The 24,434-nt window shown below is 40.3% G+C and overlaps 1 protein-coding gene across 4 annotated transcripts in view; it reads left to right on the forward strand.

Moving 5' to 3' along the window:
- SNTG2 (syntrophin gamma 2) overlaps positions 1 to 24,434 on the forward strand; it is a 247,830-nt gene that overhangs the window by 27,769 nt on the left and 195,627 nt on the right. For 2 of the 4 annotated variants that reach the window (XM_073000914.2, XM_073000923.2), the window contains exons 3-4: positions 23,680 to 23,736; positions 23,841 to 23,898. The exons of 1 other annotated variant lie outside the window; for it this stretch is intronic. In XM_073000914.2, coding sequence (XP_072857015.2) covers positions 23,680 to 23,736; positions 23,841 to 23,898 — 115 coding nt within the window. The remainder of the gene's footprint in view (positions 1 to 23,679; positions 23,737 to 23,840; positions 23,899 to 24,434) is intronic. One more of the 4 variants, XM_073000917.2, reaches the window with a different exon arrangement.

Raw genomic sequence — 24,434 nt, forward strand, 5'->3', positions numbered from 1 at the left:
GTCTTCCCTTCTGGGTTGTAGTTGCGATGCCACTTAAGCTGTGTGGAGAGCACCTCCCAAAGAACGATGGCATTCAGGAAGTATGGTATCGACCTCTTTTGTACATTCACAACAGAAAGTAGGCCTGGGACTTGTGTGCAGCCTCTGATCCAGATGGGTGAAATATGTCTATAGGTGCCTGTATGTGTGGATCTCTGGCCTGGAATAGTCACAATAATGCCTGGGAATTCTTGAAGCATTCTGAACATTGAGGTCCATAAAATCTGAATGGCACATCCGTACTATTTGCTCATGTCTGGATATGAAATATAGGTCCTCCAATATTGTCTGTTAAGCTTCTCAAGAGTCTCACTGGATTTAGGTAGTACTATATTTTCTTTACCATGTCCATGTATCGTTCTGTTTCTATACCATCTGCAGATATTATCCTCATTAGTGCTTAAAAGTATATTTAAAAATAATTTGTTACTGTTACAATTATGAAGTACAAAATGTAATTTTTGTAACTGAAGCTTTATTTTATGCTAATGACAAGTGTCTGCCCTGAGCTAATGTGAGATCAAACCTACTCTGTAAGTATATAAAAGTAAATGAAAAAACATTTACAATTCCTTTTACTTTTTAAAAGTAATGAATTTTTCTCTCATTACATTGAAATAATAATGTAACTTCATTATGCCTTGGCTGTTGCAAAGAGGGAATTACTTGGAAGTAACTTGTAATTTAGTTTGAGCTTTATAGATTATGTGAAAGCCTTAGACTTTGGAACATAAAATCATTGTTAATCATTGTAGAAGAAGTAAGTGTGCCACAACATTTGATTGTGCTGATGAGTAACCTATATCCTGGAGAAGAGACTACCGTTAGTATAGTATTTAGAGAAATAGAATGGTTTTGCATTGGCAATATGTATGCAGAACTTTGCAGAATAAAAAGCAAAATTAGAGTCACATGAAAGAGGACTGAAAATTTGTGGAAGATACTTCAGTAATTTAAGATATGGAAGTGGCCTATTTATTACTGACAGAAAATATGTTATTTATTTATTTATTTATTTATTTATTTATTTATTTATTTATTTATTTATTTATTTATTTATTTATTGCATTTATATGCCGCCCATCTAGACATAGTCTACTCTAAAATAGCAAATGACTACTGAGGAAGTGTAATGAAGAAAATGCAAAAGTAGGATTACAACTGTACGTCAAGAAGATAAAAATAAGGACTAATTGAAGAATTGCAAAACTATAGTGTTGGAAATTAAGAAATTAAAATTTTTACAGATTTCACTTGGTTCAGATTATCATTTGGTTTAGTTATCAGCCAAAATGATGACTGCAGACTAGAATGAGGAGGAGACATAAAGTTAGAAGTGCAGCTGTGAAGGAACAAGGGAAGATCCTGAAATATATGAATGTACTGTATTACTAGAGTACATGTCCAAGATCACCCACACTGTGGTATTCGTAATTACTAAAAATGGATGTGAGAGCTGGACAATGAGGAAAATGAACATCTGAGATGTGGTGCTCAAGGTAAGCATCATGGGTACTACGAGAGACTCAAGTAAATTCTAGAGCAATTCAAGCCTGAACTCTTACTGGACACTGAGACGACTAAACTGAGGATATCTTATTTTGGACACATCCATGAGAAAAAAAGGCTCACTGGAAAAGAGTATAATTCAAGGAAAAGAGGAAGGCCAAAAATGAGATGGATTGACTCAATGAATGAAGCCATGGCCTTTAATTTGCAAGATCAGAGTGTAGGGCTGTTAATAGTAAGATACTTTGGAGGTTGGTAAGACATAACTTAGAAATAATGTCATGACGCATAATTTATAACAAGTTTCCTCAAAGGTCTGATCTTAACCAAACCTGAGGAATGCTGAAGTATATTTATACAGTGGTGCCCCGCAAGACAATGTTAATCCGTTCCATTGAAATCACTGTTTAGCGAAAACATCGTCTTGCTAAAAGCGTTTCCCCGTTGGAATGCACTGAAATCCGTTTAATGCATTCCAATGGGGAAAATAGTTGTCGTTTTGCGAAAATTGCCCATAGGGAAGCCATTCTGCGAAGCGCCGATCAGCTGTTTAAATCGCTGCCTTGCGACACATCGGTCCCGAAAACACTCATTTTGCAAAGATCGCCCATAGGGAAGCCATTTTGTGAAGCCGCCGATCAGCTGTTTAAATCGTTGTCTTGCGAAGCACCGTCCCCGGGGGGGGGGAACTCGTCTTGCGAAGCACTGACTGAAACATTGTATAGTGAAAATCGCCCATAGGAAACACTGTTTTGTGAAGCGCAATGGCAATTGCAAAACCTCGTCATCATGCAGATTCGTCTTTTGTGGGGTAATTGTCTTGCGAGGTACCACTGTACTTAGAAAGTGGCAAGGATATGCTAATAGGGTGTGGTGTCATTCTCAAGGAGGGTCCCCATAGATGTAGCTTGTTAAAGAGCCTCTAGTATTTTTACCCACCATTATATAAGGGGGAAACAAGCAGACAACATTCCACCAAGTTGTCCTCTACATTTAAATTATCCTCTACATTTAAATTATCTTCCCAACTTTGGTTGTTCTAGCTCAGTGGTTCTTAACGTGGGCGATAATGCCCCCCAGGGGGCGATTTCATTTTTCAGGGGGGCGGTAGAACAAAAAGGGGCGGTGTGGGGGCGCTGGAGCAGATGGGGGGCGGTAGGGGGGCGCTGGAGCAAGCCAAACCTGTGGAGATGGCTGCAGCCTTTTTACAATGTGCATGAATATATATTTTCCTCCAATCTTAATTTAGTTTCAGAGTTTTCATCTTGAAATTTTTAGTTCCTGCATTGCAGTTTGTTTTTATGCCCTTTTTATATTTCTTTTTGCATCTTAAAATTCGCTTGCAGCTAAATCATTAAATGTTACTTTTTGGGGGCATTTCATTTTCTTGGAATTGAATTTTGTTTTCAGAGGTCATTGCATTTAAGTGTCATAAATAAATAAATAAATAAATAAATAAATAAATAAATAAATAAGATATCATCACCGCGGGGAGGGGGGCGATGATAACTTCCTCAATGGCTCAAGGGGGGGGCTTCTTTCAAAAAGGTTAAGAACCACTGTTCTAGCTAGCCTGAATGCAAAGGAACTATGGGTGGCTGGCGAGCATGTGGGCATGTGATTCTCATATTTAATGTTACTAAGTATGACTTTTTTTTCTTCACCAAAATGCATCCAAATCGGTGAAAATCTGTGGACCTCTGAGGCAACGGTCCTTTGTCCCATTGACAAGAATGTGGTTTGCAAAATGAAACTTTCCTGCAGAAAAAATGTGAATGTAAGAAATTGCTATTCCATCCTTTGAAAAAGGCTGGGCCTTGCTCACGAGCAGTTCAGCACCCTCCATGATCCTGTGGCAAGCATTTGAGCAGGTGGCTTAGTTGTCCTGGTGCTCTGACTCAGCTGTTGACCACTCTCCCTGTAGAAATAGCCCCCTTTGTAGATTTCATATACCTTGAAACCGAAGGCGAAAGCTGATGCTTGAGGGAGGTAATGTGACTTTCTGAACCTTTCTTGAAGCTGGAAGTCATGGACTGAATTAGACTTTGAACTTTGGGCAGAATGAATATTTATAAAACTTCTGTTTAATGTCATCTGGGAACAGCACGCTGCAGGTCTCCAGCACAACTCTTTTCTTTCTCATTTACCTGTTTTAGAAAGTCATTTGGAGGAAAACGCTCAGGCTAATAGGCATAGTTTACCTAAATATGAAAGGGGATTGCAAAGTGTTGCGGCTTGTTCATTTCAGTGAACAGAAAGACATTTTAACAGATGCCCCAGCTAGAAATGCTGTAATCTAATTGCAGTGTGTTACCTGCCTGGTATATATGGTATCAAACTGCTAAGAAATTGCTCACTTTCTGGTTGAAGAAAATTCCCAGCATTCTACTTTCTGTGTATTGTAAGTGTAAGTGGTGTACAGGTGAATCATCTCAGGCCTCCATTGTAACTGGCCAAGGGCCAGCTGAGCTTATCCTAGGCCAGCTGAATCTGTGCTGAATCTGAAACCCTCCCATTGTAGGGATGCTGGAATTTGCTCTGACCTACCTGTGTGTTGGCATTATTATTACATTCCTAGCCTAAAGAGATTTGGATCTGTAGCGGCTCATTTTCTTCCTCAGTCTCTGGCTTCTCCAGCTTATTTTTCCCCCTTGCCTGCCAGTGCATCTTTGCCAACAGAGTAGTTCTGCCAACAGACTGGCCTCCTTGTAACTCTCCAGGAACAGCTGGTAGAAAGTAGTTTCTGCAAGCAGAAGGTATTTGTGCCTAATCCTACCCCATACAGACATTGAGTTAGGACGGCATGCCTAACATAAAAGGAATGAAATTCTCACAGTCTCTAGCCATTTATTGACTTATGATCATATGTGCCCAAAACTAGTGACACACCTTTTCACTTTGGATTTTTTAAAATAGATGTTTGTGAGTCCCCCCCCCCCCCGTCACTGCTCTTTCCATGATGATGGGCAGACTCTTGGCAGGAGAAAGAGCTTCATTAAAGGGAGGAAAACAACTTTTACACTAAAAGTCTTTTACAGAATCAGGTCTGTTTTGACCCTGAACAGAAATAGACTCAGGCCCTGTTGGGCACATGAGCCAACAACTAAAAAGTCCTTTATCAGGATTGGAACCCTCTGGGCAGATGCAACACAGTTATTATCAGACTCAAGCTCTGTCAAGCTGGGGAAGGAAGAAATTCTTCTGGAATCAGGCCCCTTGGAGCAGGTAGCAGTCCCCAGCTTGGTCCAGCTCCTGCAGTGAGCCACAGACCCTGGTCCAACAGGGTCAATAGTCTTATGGGTGTCAGGGAGTTACCTCACTCCCAAACTTAATAAGTTCAGTTTGGTCAGAATGTCTCTTAAAGAAAGCTGCCAGGGGCTTTGCAGGCAGGAGGCACCCTGCCCTTCTGGGGCTACATCCCTGTTCGTCCTTGGTCTCAGACAGAAGGAACGTTCCTACACCACCACCTGGGTAGCATGGCAAGAGGCAAAGCAGAAACTGCTTTGGGAGATGGCTGGGTGCAGGGCTTGGAGGCAGAAATCAGGATGAGTGTGGTAACTGGAGAATCAGGCCTTGTGAGTGTCACGTTCCCAGGGGTTACAACAGCAGAGTCCAATAAGCCAGTCCTATGTCAGGAATTCACAGGGAATGCAGAGCCGATATCCAAATACCAAAGCCAACTCACACAACGTAGTCCAGGGTCAGAGTCCAATGCCAAGGGTCCGGAGAACAAGGTTCCAGGTTGTCAGGAGTGTGGATGCAAGCCAGAGGTTTGACTTGTTGCTTCCACGGATTTTCAGCTGTCTGAGAGCTGGTTATATAGTAAAACAGCCCCTTGAACTGCTGGAAGCCTTTTCATCCTGTCAGTACTCAGGGCTAGTTGATCAGATGTTTCTGCAGGCAGCCTTCAAGCGATCCTCTGACCTTTTGGTCATAGGTCTTCCCCAAGCCTGGCCCTCAGCCTGTCTACTGGGGGAGGAGAATCTGGAGGCAATTCAGGTGTTTGTATTTCTAATTGCTCAGCATTCTCCTCAGCTACAATTAACCCTTCAGGTTCCAGATCTTCGGCTGCACTCATGACAGGGCTCAAGACAGGAGGGCAGGGGACTAGCTACCTGCCTGCTTTGTCTCCAGCAGCACCTGGTGTCACTCTAGCTTTTCAGGAGCCTTGACTCTTGGAGCTTTGTTCTGTCTTATCTTACCCTGGCAATTGCTTCAGACGTTGCAACCAGCAACCTTTGCCGCTGCGCCTCAGCACAGACATCTCCTCCCTCGAGCACACAGCAGTCTTCAGCTCCCTGCCAGTCTTGCTCCCCCTCAGAGTCTTCTGGTTCACCTTTTAGCTTTAGTTCAGCCACCCCTACAGTTGTGCCTGCAAGGGCAGTGTCGGCATTTTCCCCCCCACCTCACCCCAGGATCCAGGGGTAACGCGCTGAGAAAGTGCCTGATGAGGTGATCTGTCCACTAGGCAAGCCAGCTGCAGCTGGGGCAGGCTCACAATGCTCTTCAAGCAATGTAAAATAGTTTTCAGCCTTAATATGTACGTCCCAGCAATGAACCAAAAGTATGCTACTCAGATATTATTATTATTATTATTATTATTATTATTATTATTATTATTATTATTATTATTATTATTATTATTATTATTATTATTATTATTATTATTATTATTATTATTATTATTATTATCATCATTATCATCATCATCATCATCATCATCATCATTATCATTATCATTATCATTATTTGTGTGTTGTATTTATGTGTATGTTGAATCCTGATACTGTTTTGCTTGTAAGAAAGCCACAGATGGTTAATATGTTAAAGTATTAGGTTTTGTACAGTGGTGTAGTTGAATTACAGGATCAAAACAACAGGATTTTTTTCACTACTGGGAATTATGGCACCATCTAGCACACTGTCAAGCTTTCCTCTTCCCTTTGAATTTAGCTATAATCCTCTCCATTGCTGAAAATAAAACGGATTTTCCCAGGAAAATATATTGCTCTGTGCTACCCTTGTTTTAATGCATTTGAGGGTAGTTTGGACTTAAGTGGGAATTCTGAGCCATTGCCTTTACAAAGTATCCCCTCCTTAATTGTTGATACATACTGACCCAGTGGCCTGTGTTTTTAGACTCCTCTCCCTATGGGGTGTGGTGGCAATGCAGCCATCTTGATAGATGGATTGATGGATTAAGCAAATAAAAGTGATAGTTAACGGATCAGTTAGACTAAGGGTGCAACTACACTGGAATATCAAATTGAAGTGCTTCACCTTTGCTGCAGTTTGATTCGCAGCCTGTATTACATTTGAAATCACAGCCACTGCTCACACAGAGGCTGTAGATTGATTTGGGAGTTAACCGTTCATATTGGATGTGATGTTATTCACAATCCAGCCCACAGCTCCCCTTGTTTCTTTCCTTCCTCTGGGCCCACCTTTGCTGATACTTCCTTCCTCTGGGCCCACCTACATCCATCTGACAGGGAACTAATGGGAGCATAAATATGAGTAACAGTAGCAGTGACCCAGCAATAAGGTGATAGGGTTATTGAGTACTAATCTCATATATGTAAGATATTTTTAAAAATTAAAAATTCAGAGGATGATCAGGGAAGAGGAGATAATATGTGTGTGCATTCCACCACCCTGAATATCACACTCCAAAATACCACCTACAGAGATGCCCCTTTTTATAAGAACATATATCAACTAACCACATGTGAAAAAGCATATTCAATTTGTTCTGGCTTGCAAAAGCAGAAGCCCCACAGAAGCAGAGGGCAAAAAAGTGATTTGGGAGCAAGAATGGGCTGGACCAATTAAACTCAGCCTTTGCATCATGTGGTCAGTTAAAAAAAATCTTCAAATTTGCCCATTTTATCAGCTGATCAAATATTGCAGGATTTGACTATGTCACAGCCTGATCTAGTCTGATTGAAATGATTTGTTAACCAGGATAAAAATGAAATACAGTGGTGCCTCACAAGACGATTTTAATTCATTCCATGAAAATCACTGTCTTGCAAAAACATCATCTTGTGAAACCCAGTTCCCCATTGGAATGCATTGAAATCTATTTAATGCGTTCCAATTGGAGAAAAAAAATCACTATCTTGCATAAATTATCCATAGAAATCATCTTGCAGTTCCCCATACCATCTTGGGGAAAAGCAATCCCCTCACCTGCATTGCCTTTGGAAATTCAAGGGGTCTCAGATGGCCTTCCCCCTGTTTCTCTCTCCAGGAACAAAGAAAGAGGATAAAAGGAGTCAAAGCAGCCCCCTGGCTCTTCACAATGGTAACTCCATTTACCCTGATCCTCTATCACAGAGGAAAAAAAAGGAATGTAAAACATCATCAGGACTTGCTGCCTTTGCAATAGAGGTCCTGATAAGGAGAAAAAAAGAGGAAAAGAAACTCAGAAAAAACAAGATTAATCACAAGTTCAACATTAACACAAACTATGCAGTTGAGTTTCCTACATTTGGGGAAATCACAGAGATCAGCAGCATACCCAAACTACAATGGATAAGCCTCCCCTTAGGAAAACCACTTTTATGACATGATAGTTCCCTTGCAATGTATGAGTTAGAAAGGCCCTTGCCTCTCCTACCCCCTTCTTTCCCCTAACCCCCCAGATTATGGTGACCCCCTGGCTGCACCTCCCACTCAGTACAGGGCTGCACAGCCCCAGTCCTGCCAGAGGCCAAGATAGATCCTCAGTGTTTTGGGGTGCCCTGTGGGACCCCCATCAGGGGCTAAGTGTTCCTCCCACAATCCTCTAGTGCACAGGTATTAGCATAAAGTAGCTAGGTGTTCTGCCCACAATTAGCATAAGGTATTAGCATATGCTAATACCTGTGTAAGAGAGGATTGTGGGAGGAACACGTAGCCCCTGATGGAGGTGCCGCAGGGCACCTCAAAACACTGAGGATCTCTCTTGGCCTCTGGCAGGACTGGGGCTGTGCAGCCCTGTACTGAGTGGGAGGTGCAGCCAGGGGGTCACCATGACTTGGGGGCTTAGGGGAAAGAATGGGGTAGGAGAGGCAAGGGCCATTGTAACTCATACCTTGCAGGGGAAATACCATGTCATAAAAGTAGTTTTCCTAGGGAGAAGGCTCATTTATGGTACTTTGGGTATACTGCTAATCCCTGAGGTTTCCCCAAGTGAGGGGAATTCATGTGTATAATTTATGTTGATGAGGTAGTTATATTTGTGATTTCCTAGTTTTTTAATAATCTCTTTGCCTTTTGGTTTCTTACTATTTTCTACCATTTAAATTTACAACCATAGCCCCTTTGGTAATGCTTTGCAAGATGGTTTCCCCTCCCAATTTTTGCATCAGATCTACTTTTTTTATTCCAAGAAAGTGGGGGAGAAAGTGTATGTTGGTGTTTTTTCAGGAGACAGACTGTGGAAAGCCAGCAGCATACTCTTTCCCCCCACTTTTTTGGGATAAAGTAGGTCTTATGTAATTAATGTGTTCCAATAGGGAGGAAACTGTCTTGCGAAACAGGGATGGGGAAAAAATTGTTTTGCAAGGCAAGAAACAGGGATGGGGAAAAATTGTTTTGCAAGGCAAGGACAGGACCTAAACATCGCCCAGCAAAAATTGCCCATAGGAACAATCATTTTGGGAAGCATAACATTGCTCAAAAAAGTCATCATCTAGCGAATTCATTATTTTGCAAGGCAATCGTCTTCCGAGGCACCACTGTATATCATGGTGTTTTATATGAATAACATGGGTTACTTCATGATTCTAAAACTGTTTATGATCATCCCAGTGAGGTCTTCATCTTGACCATGGGCACTTTTTATTATGATAAAATAAAATAAAATTCTCATGCAAATCTCTTTGAACCAACTTCTCGATTGTCCACTTAAAAGAATGCTTTTAACAACTTGGGCATATGATGCTAAGAAGGTAACACAAATTTTAAAAAGTTTCTATGGAAAGATAATGAGTATCACAGGAAAGAATGACAGGATAGATACAAGGGGCTGCCAGAGAGAAGTGGGGGGTTGTATTTGGGATTTCATCAATAGTCTAGCCGAGAGAGGATGCAGATGATCACCTGAAGATAAAAGGAAGTATCATATCATTAAGGTCCTTAGCTTGTAAACCATGCAGAGACGAGTAAATCATTCATAAAAACAGAACTGATACATAGTGGTCTGCAGACTCTTTTATAGCCACACATCCCATTGCAAATATGAATACTGAATTTAGCAGAATCCAGCTGGGCCTCCCCAAATAATGGATGCAGTCCAGAGCTCCTAGGCAATCTAGCTTCCCATTCTGATCTGTCTTCTTATCTCTCTGAACTCCAAACACAGACAGAAGACTTTTTGTGTGTAAGTCAGGGCTTATCAAAATTGATATTTGCCCCTTAATAAACTCAATTCCAAATGGATTCGATTTAAAACCGTGTCACTATTTCAAACACTGTTTGCATTTCCACCTGGAAGACTGCTGGCAACAGGAGTCCCTGTGCGGGCTTGTGTATCTCCGCCCGCCCCCCAAAAAAGCATAGAGAGGGGTTGGTAATAAATAATAACTGGGGTGTATCCTAGAGTGCATTCTGGTTGGGATGTGCTTCTCCCCCAAGCTTTTTCTCCCTCAAGTCCACACACATGCACTCCTCCTGCCTGAGGAGCCCAGGAAAAGCACTTGGCTTGCCTTTTCCCATTGGGGCTGCCTGCTGGTTGAGTCATCCCCTTCTCCCCGCCTCCCAGAGACCAGCAAAAGCATTCTTAAAGCAACAGAAGCAGCCAAGCTTTTTACAAACATCTTTACCAGCACATCTTCCCTCCCTCCCTCCTTCCTTCCTTCTTGCAGCCCCTCCCACCATCTCTGACTGGTTATCCCAATGCCCAGTTTGCAGGGGTATACCTATGCAGAAATGAATAAAATAAATCAAGTTTCACATGTGTACTATTTTAAACAACCCTGTAGCAGAACAGTAGTTTAGCTTACGTTCCAACTATAAAACACGCTTCCCTGGCAAAGTAAGCCAGACTTGCATTTGTGTAATGGAGATACTCTTTTCAATGTCAATTCATTTGAATGTAAATGTGTTTTGAAAACCAGTTCCTTTACCAGTGTAATTGCAATCTCAGATGGGCATGAGATTTCTCCTCAAGTTGTTAAGGAATTTGTCCCACTGTCTAGAAGCACGTCACAGGAAAGGTTTCTGCATGTGTCTACGGGAAATTCAAGTGCTGCAAGAATCCAGAGTGAATCAAACAAGGCCAGCAACCAGGGCTGGGCCCTGCCATTGAGCACAAGGAGGGGGTCTGCTTAGGCCAGTGGTTTTTAACCTTGTTGTTTTTGAACTGCAACTCCCAGAAACCCCAGCCAGCACAGCTGGTGGTAAATGCTTCTGGGAGTTGCAGTCCAAAAACACCTGAGTAACCCAACATTAAGAACCACTGGCTTAGGCAGCTGGATCTGAGTGCACAGAAAGGAAGTAAACGGTTTCTCCATACAAAAAAACTCTACTTTTGTTGTAGGAAGGGGAGACATACAGTGTGGTTGCCCCTCCCTTCAGGGGCTGAATCTGTATTCTGGAGTGCAAATTCTATCATGAAACAGGTGGATCAAACAATGTTTCTGAATGCTGAAATAAGCACAAGATTTCATCAACATTCATAAGCTTTAAGACACCCATTACATTCAGCTACTCATCTTTTCAAAAGGCTCTCTATTCCACTTAAAAAAGGAGATCCATAACCACAATTGACATATCTGTTACCCTGTTTCCTCAAAGATAAGACCTAACCTGAAAATAAGCCCTAGTATGATTTTTCAGGATGCTCATAATATAAGCCCTACCCCAGAAATAAGCCCTAGTTAAGTGAAACCCAACCCTCCACCCTTGTACAGCAACCAGAAGAAGATTACATGGCTGTAAAATAAAACATCCCCTGAAAATAAGCCCTAATGCGGTTTTTTGGAGCAAAAATGAATATAAGACCCTGTCTTATATTAGGGAAAACACAGTATAATATTTGGAAGGAAACCCAAATTTTTATCTGCTAATGTTCTACTTTCAGCTTTCCATCCCAGTAATGTTAAGATTAATAAACGTCAGAATCATTTCTTCTTGCCAACTGAAGCAGTTCCTTCTTGAACAATGAAACCACAAGGACAAGAATTTAAGAGTAGGAAAGTGGATAAGATTTAAACGAAACTTTCAAGGCTAGAGTTAGGTATTGTAAAGATGCATTAGTGCCCAATCTACAATGTTGCTGCATTTCTTTCTCTCTAGTACTATAGCAATCTAAATATACATTATTGATGTTCTTCTTCCTGCTGTTTATATCACTGGATATGTTCCTTTCTTGGAGATGAACTCATATTACTTCTACAAACAGAAGATACGATAATTACTTAAGGCAAATTGTTGCATTTAGATATTTGTGGCTAACCATGGAATTCTATGCACGTACACTCAGAAATAAGTCTCCCTGAGTTCAATAGAACTTACTCAGATGAGTGGGTATCGGATGGTAGGCTGTTTAAGCAGTGTAACATATGAAAGTCAGACATTCCTTATGTTCATTCACAATACAGTACATAGTTTTAAAAGAATGTTTTTAAGAATGACATCCTTCTAACAGAACATGGCTTGGATCACTCAATAAACAGCAGGGAAGGAGGAGCTGTAAAGACAAGCAAACACTCTCCCTGCGCTCTGCCAATTCCAGTCAAACTGTGTTGTACCAAGAGAGGAACATCATTAATATGTAGCAATCAGAGAAGGTAAATGGACTCCTCACTACCCCTTGAGTAATTCAGACGCTGTGGAAGAAATGGGTGTTCTGCTACTTGAGCCAGCAGAAAAAAGGGATGATGAAGTGTGATGTGTAAAGGGATCCAGGCCAGTGTGTCTACCCACCAATATGTAACTGAACGGATGTGACCATGTTTCCCAGAAAATAAGACAGGGTCTTATATTAATTTTTGCTCCTAAAATGCATTGGGGCTTATTTTCAGGGGATGTTTTATTTTATTTTATTTTCATGTACAACAATCTACATTTATTCAGATACAACCATGCCATCTTCTTCTGGTCGCTGCACAATGCTCAAAGGGTGGAGGGCAGGGTCTCACTTAACTAGGGCTTATTTTTTGGGTCGGGCTTATATTATGAGCATCCTGAACAATCCTACTAGGGCTTATTTTCAGGTTAGGTCTTATTTTGGGGAAACGGTATTTTTTTTTCTTTTAAAAAGTCACCCTTACCCCACAAAATGGAGGACAGCTGAATCCAGCTGTAGAGTAAGATATTGCCCGTTCAGAGCTGAAGGTAATGTAAATAGGTCAGGATGAAATGTGTGCTGCTGAAGGAAAGAATACATCATTTCTCTTTCATCGGTGCCTTTCTTGTGATTGGCTTCCAGTGCTGCTTAGTGAAAGTGAAGATAAATGTGATAAATGCTAATCACATAAGTTAGCATAGCCTAATCTGGTGGATCTGCATGGCCAAAGCATAAAATGCACAAAATACGCAACAGTGTCCTGCTTATTGTAGGGTTCTCTTTGCAGAAAACAAAAAGGGTTTATTTTGTAGCAGCTACAGTGGCATAGAAACTTCAAGTGCCTGCCATGTTTCTACATGGAAAAAGATGGTTTTGCATGTGCTAACCTAGTCATGATACTTCTGCCTATGGGCACAAACTTTTTTTTCGGGGGGGGGGGGTGGTGGCATGTACAGGGCAATGCTAAATCTGGCCTGCAGTCTTTAAAAGGAAGCTCTAGTGGTGTCAGGGAAACACAATGCTGTTTGTCATTTACAGGCAGAGACAATTGACAGTACAAAATCTTTTCTGTGTTCTTTGAAAGCAAGCTCTATTGCTGTCATAGGAATGTATTGTATCCAAGTAGAACTGGAGTGCAATTTAGTGCTGCATGACTAACTTGGTTCACAGCACTCCATTACTGGACTATCATGATGACAACCTGCCATGTGATGTTCTTATTACAGATTTGCAGTGTCCATTGCTGATCTTTTTTCTTCAAAATTTCTCTGGCTTGGAACAGTGACATATGCTGTATTATCCAACCGTTTCTCCAGGGTATGACCCATTCAGTTTATTTTATTGTGCAGTGACACATGCAAGGCACCTTCTCTTCCTACAGTAGCCAAAATGAAGTAGAACATCCTTAATGACTTCGTACCTTGTAGCTTTTGAGATATTCCAGTTCAGAGGAATAATTTTGATACCAATTCAGTGTCGATGGGTGAAAGCTTTCATAAAAATGGAGCAATTAGTGAATCTGATGCATGAATCAAAGTCATGTACTGAAAAAGCAAGGGAAAAAAAAGAAAATATTGATTTCATGTTATGGCACATTTACTGTTTGGAACAACAACTGACAGCTGTTTGAAATAGTTTTTCAAGGTTGAGTGAAATTTAAATAGGCACTAAAATGTGACTTTCAGTCCAAAAGGGGGAGGGTTGCACATGTGTGCCTGTGCATATACATACACACTTGTGATTGTTATGTGTTGTCGAGTCAGAACCAACTTACAGTGACCTAATAGGGTTTTCAAGGTAGATGAGATATTAAAGAAGTGATTTTTTTTGCCAATTCCAGACCCCTAGTGTGCTTCCATGGCTGAGTGAGGGTTTGAACCCAGATCTCCTAAATCATAGTTCATCATTATACCTGTGACATCACACTGGGTACCCACTGCACACCAGAGATGTTAATTTATTCAATGTGTCTTGCAAAGAAAGATTTTGAAGTATGACTTCCATTTAATATACGCAGAGGAAATTTTATGCATACATGAGAGATGGTAAATGTTTCTAGTCTGGACCAAAACGCTTGCCATTCCGGGGAGGCTGCGGGATTGCAAGACTTGCAAGGCTCTAGTCCAAAAAAGGAACTTTTACTCTTTCTGGTGTATGCACGTATTTGCCTTGCACAGCGATTTACATTAAAATTGGTGCCTCGACTTACAAACTTAATCTGTCCCAGAAGATGTTCACAAGTTGTAATGTTCTTAAATTGAATCAGCATTTCCCACTGAAATGCACTGAAACCCAATTAATCCGTTCTGGCTGTTTTTTGTTTGTGTGTAGAGGTGCCGGTTGTAAGTCAAAGCATTCGTTTCCATAGGAACAAATGCAAAACCGGTTAATCCGTCCTCTACCACTGGGGGAGAATATTTTTTAAACCTAATAGGTTAAAAAAAGGGCAGGAAAGGAGGGAGGGGAGGGAGGGAGGGAACAATGGGGAAAAGAGGAAAGAAAGAAGGTCATCACTGGGGTACACAGACCCCTCAGACAAAGGTTTGTGCTTTTAAGCACAAAAAGAGAGAAGACGGGGAAAGAGAAGACAATGGGGAGGAGAGTTTGGAGTCTAAAACAGTGGTTCTTAACCTTAGGTTACTCAGGTGTTTTGGACTGCAACTCCCAGAAGCCTTCACCACCAGCTGTGCTGGCTGGGGTTTCTGGGAGTTACAGTTCAAAAACACCTGAGTAACCCAAGGTTAAGAACCACTGGTCTAAAACACATTTTAAACCCACACATTTTACACCAACACAGTTTAAACTAAACTAAGCAACTTTTAAACAAAACACATTTAAAATCATTTCTTTGGCGCTATGAGTCCTGTTCAGCACACCACAGTACACAAACCGTAGGAGCCACAGAATCCAACAACCGTTATTCCATCAAACAGACCCCCTCAGCATGGGGTGACAGAGAGAGAGAGAAGACAATGGGGGGGGGAGAAACTTGAGTCTAAACTCCATTTTAGAGCACATCAGCCAGCACAGGCCCTTGCAGAAAGGGTCTGCAAGACCCATCAGAGCACAGAAACATAACCCCCCGCCTAGCCCAAATCCAAAAATCAATTTTTTTAAAAAAGGCAAAACCCACCACCACCACCACGTACAGTACAGTACCAGGCAGTCTGAAGTCTCTCTCCGTATCCACACTCTCTAACCCCTGGGGCGAGCGAGGTAGCAGACAAGCAGCCTCTTTGCTGGACAACGGTTAATTGAAAGTTCAAATTCCCCGCCTTCCCCGTGTTTTTCTTTTCTGTTTGTAAGTCGAAATGTTCGTAGGTAGGGGCGTTCGTAAATCGAGGCACCACTGTACTTCAAATCTTTCTCTGCAATAGACATGGATAAATAAATCTGGGGGAAAAACTCCAAATCCAAATGATATCTAAACCAACTCACAAAAGCCAGTTAAAGAAAATTTAGGAATATGGAGTAAGTTGTCAGTTACATTTAGCGTAACTGGTCAATGTGCTTCTTTACGCAGTGTAACACAAAGTTTATTTGTGTGCTTGTCCCGAATGAATTCTGAAATGGTAAGAGCTAACCTCTGCTGCAAAGTGAATGAATACAAATAAAGAGAGAGAGAGAGAGAGAGAGAGAGAGAGAGAGAGAGATTAGTGCAAAAGAAATAATTTAGAGAGCACTGGAAGACAGATGAGAGAACAGATCCTTGGCTAAGTATGGGACTTGTGCATTTTTAACCAGGGCATATTTGCTAGTGTAATAATAAAACCAATGATATGATCAATAGCACAATCATTCTCAAATGGCATTGGATCATTTCTGATCCAACACTGATCTTCTAAAAAGTATATCAGCTGTCTTGTTCTTAAGACTTTTCCTGTTAATTTCAATGGAGAGATGTGAAGTCAGAGCACCCCATTGTTAAAACGAACTGGAAAGCCCTTGTGGGTTTCTCCCAAAGTTTCTATTAACTGTCTGTTGCAGCTTTTGCATATACAATAGAAACAGTTTCTTTAGTTATCATTTTCCAGACTGTTTTTCCACATGAAGAACATAGTAAAACTATTTCGTTGCACTGTGTTTTGGCCACCAGAGGTTTCAAGTATTTAACAATGTGAAAAGATGAAGTAGAGGCAGTAACAATAGACTATGGAGACACAAGCCCATAAGCCAGAACCTCCACTACCAATGCTCACTGATGCATGTGACTCCTGTCGAAGATAGGGCTTCTGTGAGGAATGATTTGTATAAAAGCTTCATTCAATAAAACCTTTGAATCACAGCAGCTAGATTTTGTGTATAGCTGTTTAAAGGGTCTCATTGTACAGTTCTGGGAGTAAATAATAGCACAGTTTTTTTTTTTGGTATCATAGTTCCAGTACAGGAGTACTAGGTAGACATTTAAAAAAAAAAAAAAAAGCCCAAACAAATACAAAACATGTGCTCCATGATGGACAGAGCATGCTGAGAATTAAAATCAGATTCTGAACCTGGCTTTAGCGTTATATGAACAAAACTATGTGCAAAGAGTCAGATTCATGCAGTCTAACTAATTTCTTTTTCCTTGGTTGTTCTGGGTTTTTCGGGCTCTTTGGCCATGTTCTGAAGGTTGTTCTTCCTAACGTTTCGCCAGTCTCTGTGGCCGGCATCTTCAGAGGACAGCAACCTGTCCAGAGCACAGGTTGCTGTCCTCTGAAGATGCCGGCCACAGAGACTGGCGAAACATTAGGAAGAACAACCTTCAGAACACGGCCGAAGAGCCCGGAAAAAAACCAGAACAACCATTAGATTCTGGCCGTGAAAGCCTTCATGAATATATTCTTTTTCCTTCTTGAATGGAGAAGGGTGGACCAAGATTCAGTGTCAATCATTCTTCACTTTTTACTATGTATGTCCACTGATAATAACCCAAGTACAAACTTAATTGGCTGGTGTGACTAAGTAGAGTTCGTCTTGAACCGTTATTCTTTCTTTACTCTAAATGACAAGACAGGAATAATGTGAAGTTCTCATGAAGTCCTCCCAACCGCATGAAAGGAAAACACACAGTCTGGAGGCTTAACTCAGTAGGGATGTAAAGCCTCTCGTTTCTCATCCCTTTTCTTTCATACTCAAGAACAAGAATACCGAAATACTTTTGTGATTATCTGCAAGTTGGTGAGATATTGTCTGACATTCTTGGGTTCTGCTGTTTGCAAAACTGTTTTGGGGGGCAAATTCCATAAATCGCACAGAATTATGATAACTGCTATCTTTTTGCATGAACTTTTAGAAACTGGGAACATCAAATGGTTTTCTTGTGTCTTTCTGGTCAATCCACTAGACCTTTCATGTGTCAATGCCAGTTTTGTACAGAAACATGTTGATAAATTATGGAGACTTTAACAACAACAAAAACCCCTCTTTGTCTCGCTCTCATGCTGAAATGCAAAAACACACACCAAGGCTAGTAATTTCTCATCGCTTCAATTGAGAACACATAATTTTGTGAGTATTTTCCATACCCTTATTGCTCCCTCTCACACAGGCTAATACAAAATGAGAAATGGGGAATGCATTTCCGTGCAGTATGGATATTTTTAGACTGCAGTGCCTATCAGCCTTAGCCATCAAAGGTGGAGATGAGGAATGATGCAAGTTTTAGTTCAACTACTTTGAAAGGGCCACACTTTCCCCCTTCCTACATTAGACCAGATTTTAGAACTGCATGGAATTATAGCCAGCAAAAGTTGACAGGAAGATGATCTTGCTGTGGATAGTGAGTGAAAACACAAGGAAGGTTAAAATTCTTTTCCCCATTTGCTGCAATCGCTCCCAATTGATTTTTTTTTTAATTGTTTGTTTATTTATTTATTGAGCTTCTGGACTTAGTGAGATACTGCTCAGGGTATTTCACATAATTCAGCAAAACATACAAACTAAAATAATAAAAGAATGCATAGATAATACCACAGATAAACAAAACAGGAAGGCAACCAAGAATTGCCATCAGGTGGCTTACATAAACCAAATTATATAAACTATAACACAATAAAACAAAATATCCAGTAATATCATAAATTAACAATTGCAATAGAATACAGTTCTAAAAAATTAACTGACAGTACAGTTCTCTCTGCATGTTATTTCATTTTTGAAATTCCTGATGTACTTCCGAGTGATATTTTTACCATCAAATGTCATGTAGTGACTTTAGTGACAATGCATCAGATGTCAGTTTGAGGAGCAGCATTTACTATTTGAGAAAGCAATGCATGCAGAGATATATAGTTCTGCTGACAATACTGAAGTGAATATGTGGATCAGGTAATCAAAAGATGTTTACTGCAGGCCTATGTGAATTCTGTTTTTGCAAGGAATAGTTTGCACATTCAGAGCGTATATGTCAGGCATTGTACATGTTTAGGCTCTTGTACACAAGTACAACTGCCAGTCAACATGTGCATGGCACTGATAGGTCAAGTGTGTGTGTGCACAGACACTTCACCTATGTATACACATTGGGCCAGATGTACTTGCAAGGTTGTAGTCCAAAAAATTAACTTTTACTCTTTCTGGTTTATGCACACATTTGCCTTGCACAGCTATTTATATTAAAAGTGGGTCATACTTAAAATCTTTGTCTTCAACAAACGTGGATGAATATATTTGGAAAAAAACCCACCCAAATGATATATATCACTATATATAAAAATCTCTCCTGATGGTGCAACTAACTATCTATCTATCTATCTATCTATCTATCTATCTATCTATCTATCTATCTATCTATCTATCTATCTATCTATCTATCTATCTATCTATCTATCTATCTATCTATCTATCTATCTATCTATCTATCTATCTATCTATCTATCTATCTATCTATCTATCTAGTTGTAGTAGAACTATATCCATATATGTATGGATATTGCCACTTCTTAGGGCTAGTCACAGTGAGGGATACGAAGAATACTTGTTAGTTTCGTTATTTTTATCATTGTCAATAAATCGTGTGCCATCAAGTCAATTCTGACTTATGGGGCATTTTCCAGTTTTCTAGGTAGTGACTATACATAAGTAGCTTACCATTCAATTTTTTGGGGTGGGGGAGAAGCAGCCTGGGACCATGCAGCATAGCCTGGCTCTCAAACTCTCAATCTAACTCACTGAGCTATTCACCGATAATCACACTTATGTACTATCAAGTTGGTTCTGACTTATCACCGCTTTTTGCAGAGTTTTCTAAGAATAGAGTGGTTTACCATTCCTGTCTTCCTGGTGACCTGGGGCTGTGCATTTTGCCGAAGGCTACACAGGGGAGCTATTCTACTGGGACGCTCAGTGGGGAATCATATTCCCAACCTCTGGCTCCAGAGCCAGATAACGAACTCTCTGAATAATTCATAAGATACTTCAATGAGGGATTGCTAAATTCCACACAATTCCATAGCCACAGAGAAGAGTGAGAAGGTCTCCTTAATTTGCACAAACCTAGACACTCAAGTCTCTAGTGTCCTTTATTCTGAGAAGTGGTTCCTCGTCTTCATGTGCAACAAAAACAACAACTGATATAATTAGAAACACAGAGTACAATGGCTTATCTATTGTTCTACTTAGTTTAACTGGGTTGCCAGTTAAACATTTCTGAAAAAGCCTTTCCTATGAGTTCCTCCTTTACATGTTCTGACTGGAGATTGGGTTACACATACATTGCTAGGGGTCTAGTGTATAACAAGTGAAAGCAACTTGCAGTTCAGTGGGTTGATGCCCTCTTGTATGAATCTTATTAGTCTGTCAGATGGTTTTGTGGGTTGCACATTAGGCACCTGGCTACTCTTCTGTTTCGAGGTCCCATTGTTTCAGTAATTTGGCTTTATTAGATGTTTCGTAGGTCAGCTTTTCTATTGTGTAAGGGAAACAATATTCTCTCCACAGACTATGTGGCTTCAGGGTTTGTGTTTGGGAGGAAGTCTTGGTACAAAATCTAATCCTCCTGCTCTGGTCATGCCTGCTAGAGAATTTCATTCCTGCTTGTGATGTTCAGGGAAAAGGATGATCTCTGCTTTGAGGCCCTGCTTCCTGTGGAGTCATAGGGATAGCCAGAAAGACCCAGGTGTCCTTTGGCTTGGGTCAGTAGGCCAGCACAGATGTGGTAGAAATGAACGAAACTGTACAGTCAATTCCAGTTCCTTTTGGGAACACTGTATCTCTCAATGGTACCAGTTGTGGGTTCTTTTTGGGCCTGGGACGGATCACGTCAAGGAGGAAAGAACAAAGAGGTGGACTGAACCAGGTTAGGCTTCGCACTACTACATGTGCAATTTTGCACATAGTTAATGTTTGTTTGTTTATTTATTCCATGTCTATCCCTCCTTTTTCCCTTTGTAGGACCCGACAGGGCTTCCAACACAAATTTTTAAAAACAACAACAGATGAAGCTTTTGAAACCCGCAACAAATTACAGTATCAAAACAACATCAGATAGAAGACTAAACCAAGCACTGGATGAATAGTTTGAAACTCTTTTTTTTAAAAAAAGCCAGAAAAATTGCAGCACCCACATTTAAAAGGCCCCAATCAGTGGTCAAAAGCCTGTTCCCTTAAAAATATATTTTGCCAGCAAGTATGGTGGCGCTCTGGGCTAAACCGCAGAAGCCTGTGCTGCAGGGTCAGAAGACCAAGCAGTCGTAAGATCAAATCCACGCAACAGAGTGAGCGCCTGTCGCTTTGTCCCAGCTCCTCACCAACCTAGCAGTTCGAAAGCATGCAAATGCAAGTAGACAAATAGGTACCATCTCGGTGGGAAGGTAAAATGGCGTTCCCTAGTCACGCTGGCCACGTGACAACGGAAACTGTCTTCGGACAAGCGCTGGCTCTATGGCTTGAAAAGCGGGATGAGCGCTGCCCCCTAGAGTCAGACATGACTGGACTAAAAATGTCAAGGAGAACCTTTACCTTTTTATAATGACAGCAGGGAGAGGACCAGCATATTTTCCCTCAGAAGGAAATTTTGCAACCCTGGGAGCAGCCACCAAGAGCAGGAATTCTTCTTGTCTTCATGAAGCATTCCTGTGAGAAAGAAAGGCCTCTACCAAAGATCTTAAGACTTCATCAGGCTCCTTTAGGGAAGTAAGGGTCTTCTAAACAAGCAGAATGAATAAGGTGGATTCTAGATAAATATATGTGAGAGTTAGTTTACTTGCATAGAGCTCTTTCATATGTGACAGAAACACTGGATTCATTTAAATGCTTGCAACATACCTTACATCCGATAAGAAGCAAATAACACATATAACACTGATGCAATAGACAGAATATGTTTGCAGATATTTACAAGCATATCTCAAATAAGCAAACCATATTTAATGTTTGGAAATCAGCAATATATACTGTGCTTTTTGTGTCATGATGATTTTAATTTAAATAGGTGAACTTTAGCATCTTGTTTTCCCCAATTGTTTTGATACCCTTTGAAGCTAATCAACGATGCTATGATATTTGCTTCAGTCTAGAAGGCCATTCTAACATTTGATCTTGGATACTTTGCAGAATTACAGATACTGCATATCTTGATTAAATATTCACCAGTTTTATTAGTTAAGTATTGCTGGCAGTTTTATTATCAAGCATATATTCATTATAAATTAATCGAAGAGGACTTTCAGTACATTACTTTTTATTCTTTCCTTTCTAGACAGACTAATTGCAACATAAATATCTGTGTTCTGAGACTCCTGGCTAGTAGTTCCTTAAAACTAGAACTGAACAGAAAATTCCATCCTACCTTCCCGACCTCTTCTTGAAGTTCATGAAAATGAAGGAATATTTTTGGCTTGGTTCTCAAGTATTGGGGAATATTCTAAAATATTATTTAGAGGGAGCATCATGATAGGCGATGATGGCACAGCATTGACTTTTCTGGACATTCTTTCTTCTGGACATATTTAGAATATGCAAGGAGAACAAGCCTATCAATTCTGAAGGAAATCAACCCTGAGTGCTCCCTGGAATGACAGATCCTGAAGCTGAGGCTTCAATACTTTGGCCATCTCATGAGAAGAGAAGACTCCCTGGAAAAGACCCTGATGTTGGGAGAATGTGAAGGCAAGAGGAGAAGGGGATGACAGAGGATGAGATGGTGGGACAATGTCATCGAAGATACCAACATGAATTTGACCCAACTCCAGGAGGCAGTGGAAGACAGGAGGGCCTGGCCTGCTCTGGTCCATGGGGTCACGAAGAGTTGGACACGACTTAACGACTAAACAACAAGAACAACATGGAGAAATATAAAGCTGTAGAAAAGTGTTTGTGAAAACAATTGTTAAGCATTTCCTTGGAAAGCAAATCCAATCACATACCAGTTTTGTTAGATTAAAAAGAAGAAATCCAAAATGAAGAAGTCTTAATGTTTCTGTGTGCAGAAACAGGTAGTTTTTTTTTTGGGGGGGGGGAAATAACCTTGAAGTATGCCATCTATCTGTTCCTGCTGATGAAAGATGGCATTGGGAATAGAACTGTGCTCAGCATGTTGCTGAACTGCATTACTATACATTTAGTGTCAATAGATAAAATGAGGCTCTTCACGTTCTATTATTATGTCAAGTACCTAGAAAAGTGAACATGAATAAAATGTCAAAAATGCAAGGTGCTATTAAATATGAGACAGATTGCTGCAGAAAGTGTCCATAAAGATTTTATCTCACATACTTGCCTTTAAAAAGAAAAGAAGAAAGAAGGGGCCATGATAAATAGATTAATGCTGATGGGAGAGTGTTCACTGCAATAAAGTCGGCTCGATGTGGGAAAAGATTCATTTGAAAAACTGAAAATGGAAATCAACACTATGAAGGATCCCAGGAAAGAAGACAGACTCATCTGCAAGCATACATTGGAGAACAGTATGCTGCATTTTTAGCTTTTTCATTGAAAAGGGCAGAGAAGCACATGTAAAATAAAAACTTAGCAATCAAATAAAACTTTCTTATTGTTGCACTGTGTACATAAAGTTTTTCCCTTCTTTAATGAGACTTGCATTAGGCATATTGTTTGTAGTGGCTCTGACCAAACTATCAAACTCCCTGAAGGAGGAATAGTTTGAATTCTTATCAGAAAATAAAGTTCCATCTACATGTAGAAGCTGGATTGTTCTCAGCATTGTGAGAGGCTGTAAAATTAAAGGGGCACACTCTTTAGTAAGCAAATGTGATAATCAGACTAATCTGGATTACATTCTACATTTTTCTTTTAAGTACATTTTTTCAACTACATAGTGTAGGTATTTGAATTTTAAGAAATATAAGTTTAATTTGCATGCATCTAATAATTGTATTTTCACCAAAATTTATTTCTTCTACCATTTTTTAAAGCACAGAACTGTTAAACTTCGTAGACAACCAGTTGGTGGCTTGGGCTTAAGTATAAAGGTATGGACAAATTCATCTTTATTTCCCTTCATGATAGATTAGCATAGATTAAGATGGTTAGCAGTTCTGCTAAGATTCTTCTTCTTCTTTCCTCTTTCTTTTAGGGTGGTGCTGAATACAAAGTGCCTGTCGTTATATCAAAAATATTTAAGGACCAAGCAGGTAAAATGAATACCTATTTGATTCAAAGAGTTTTTCATGTTAAGCACTATAATCAAATGTTGATATAGAGGCACAAATTGGACATGTGCAAGGAAGAATCAATTTCTTCCCACTAGTCTTTATTCCAAAATCCTTCTGTGCTTAATATGCTTCATTTTCATTCGTTTGAACTGCATTCATTTTGTGTTCCATTTTTCATTTAGACCAGTCTTTTTCACTTTTCCACTGCTTTCAGTGGGAACCCAGGCAGTTGTCTTCTGTATATAAGAGATGCAGTTCCATCAGCAGAAAACTTAATTGGATGCAACCCATTAAATGAACTTCCTACCTGAAGCTCACCTTCATGTAGGAAAAAACATGAAATTGGCCCTCTGCAGAAATTGCATATGAACTCGGAAAAGAGGTATCATTTCATATTAGCCCATCTCTTTGGAACAGGTTTGAGAAAACCATCACGGATATAATTAGTCTGGAAACGGGGATACTAGGAGCATGCATGCAGTATTTGCAAAAATGAGGCTATCTCTCAGCAAGAA

The sequence above is a fragment of the Pogona vitticeps genome, chromosome 1, assembly GCF_051106095.1.
Source record: "Pogona vitticeps strain Pit_001003342236 chromosome 1, PviZW2.1, whole genome shotgun sequence".
In the NCBI taxonomy this organism is placed as follows: Eukaryota; Metazoa; Chordata; class Lepidosauria; order Squamata; family Agamidae; genus Pogona; species Pogona vitticeps.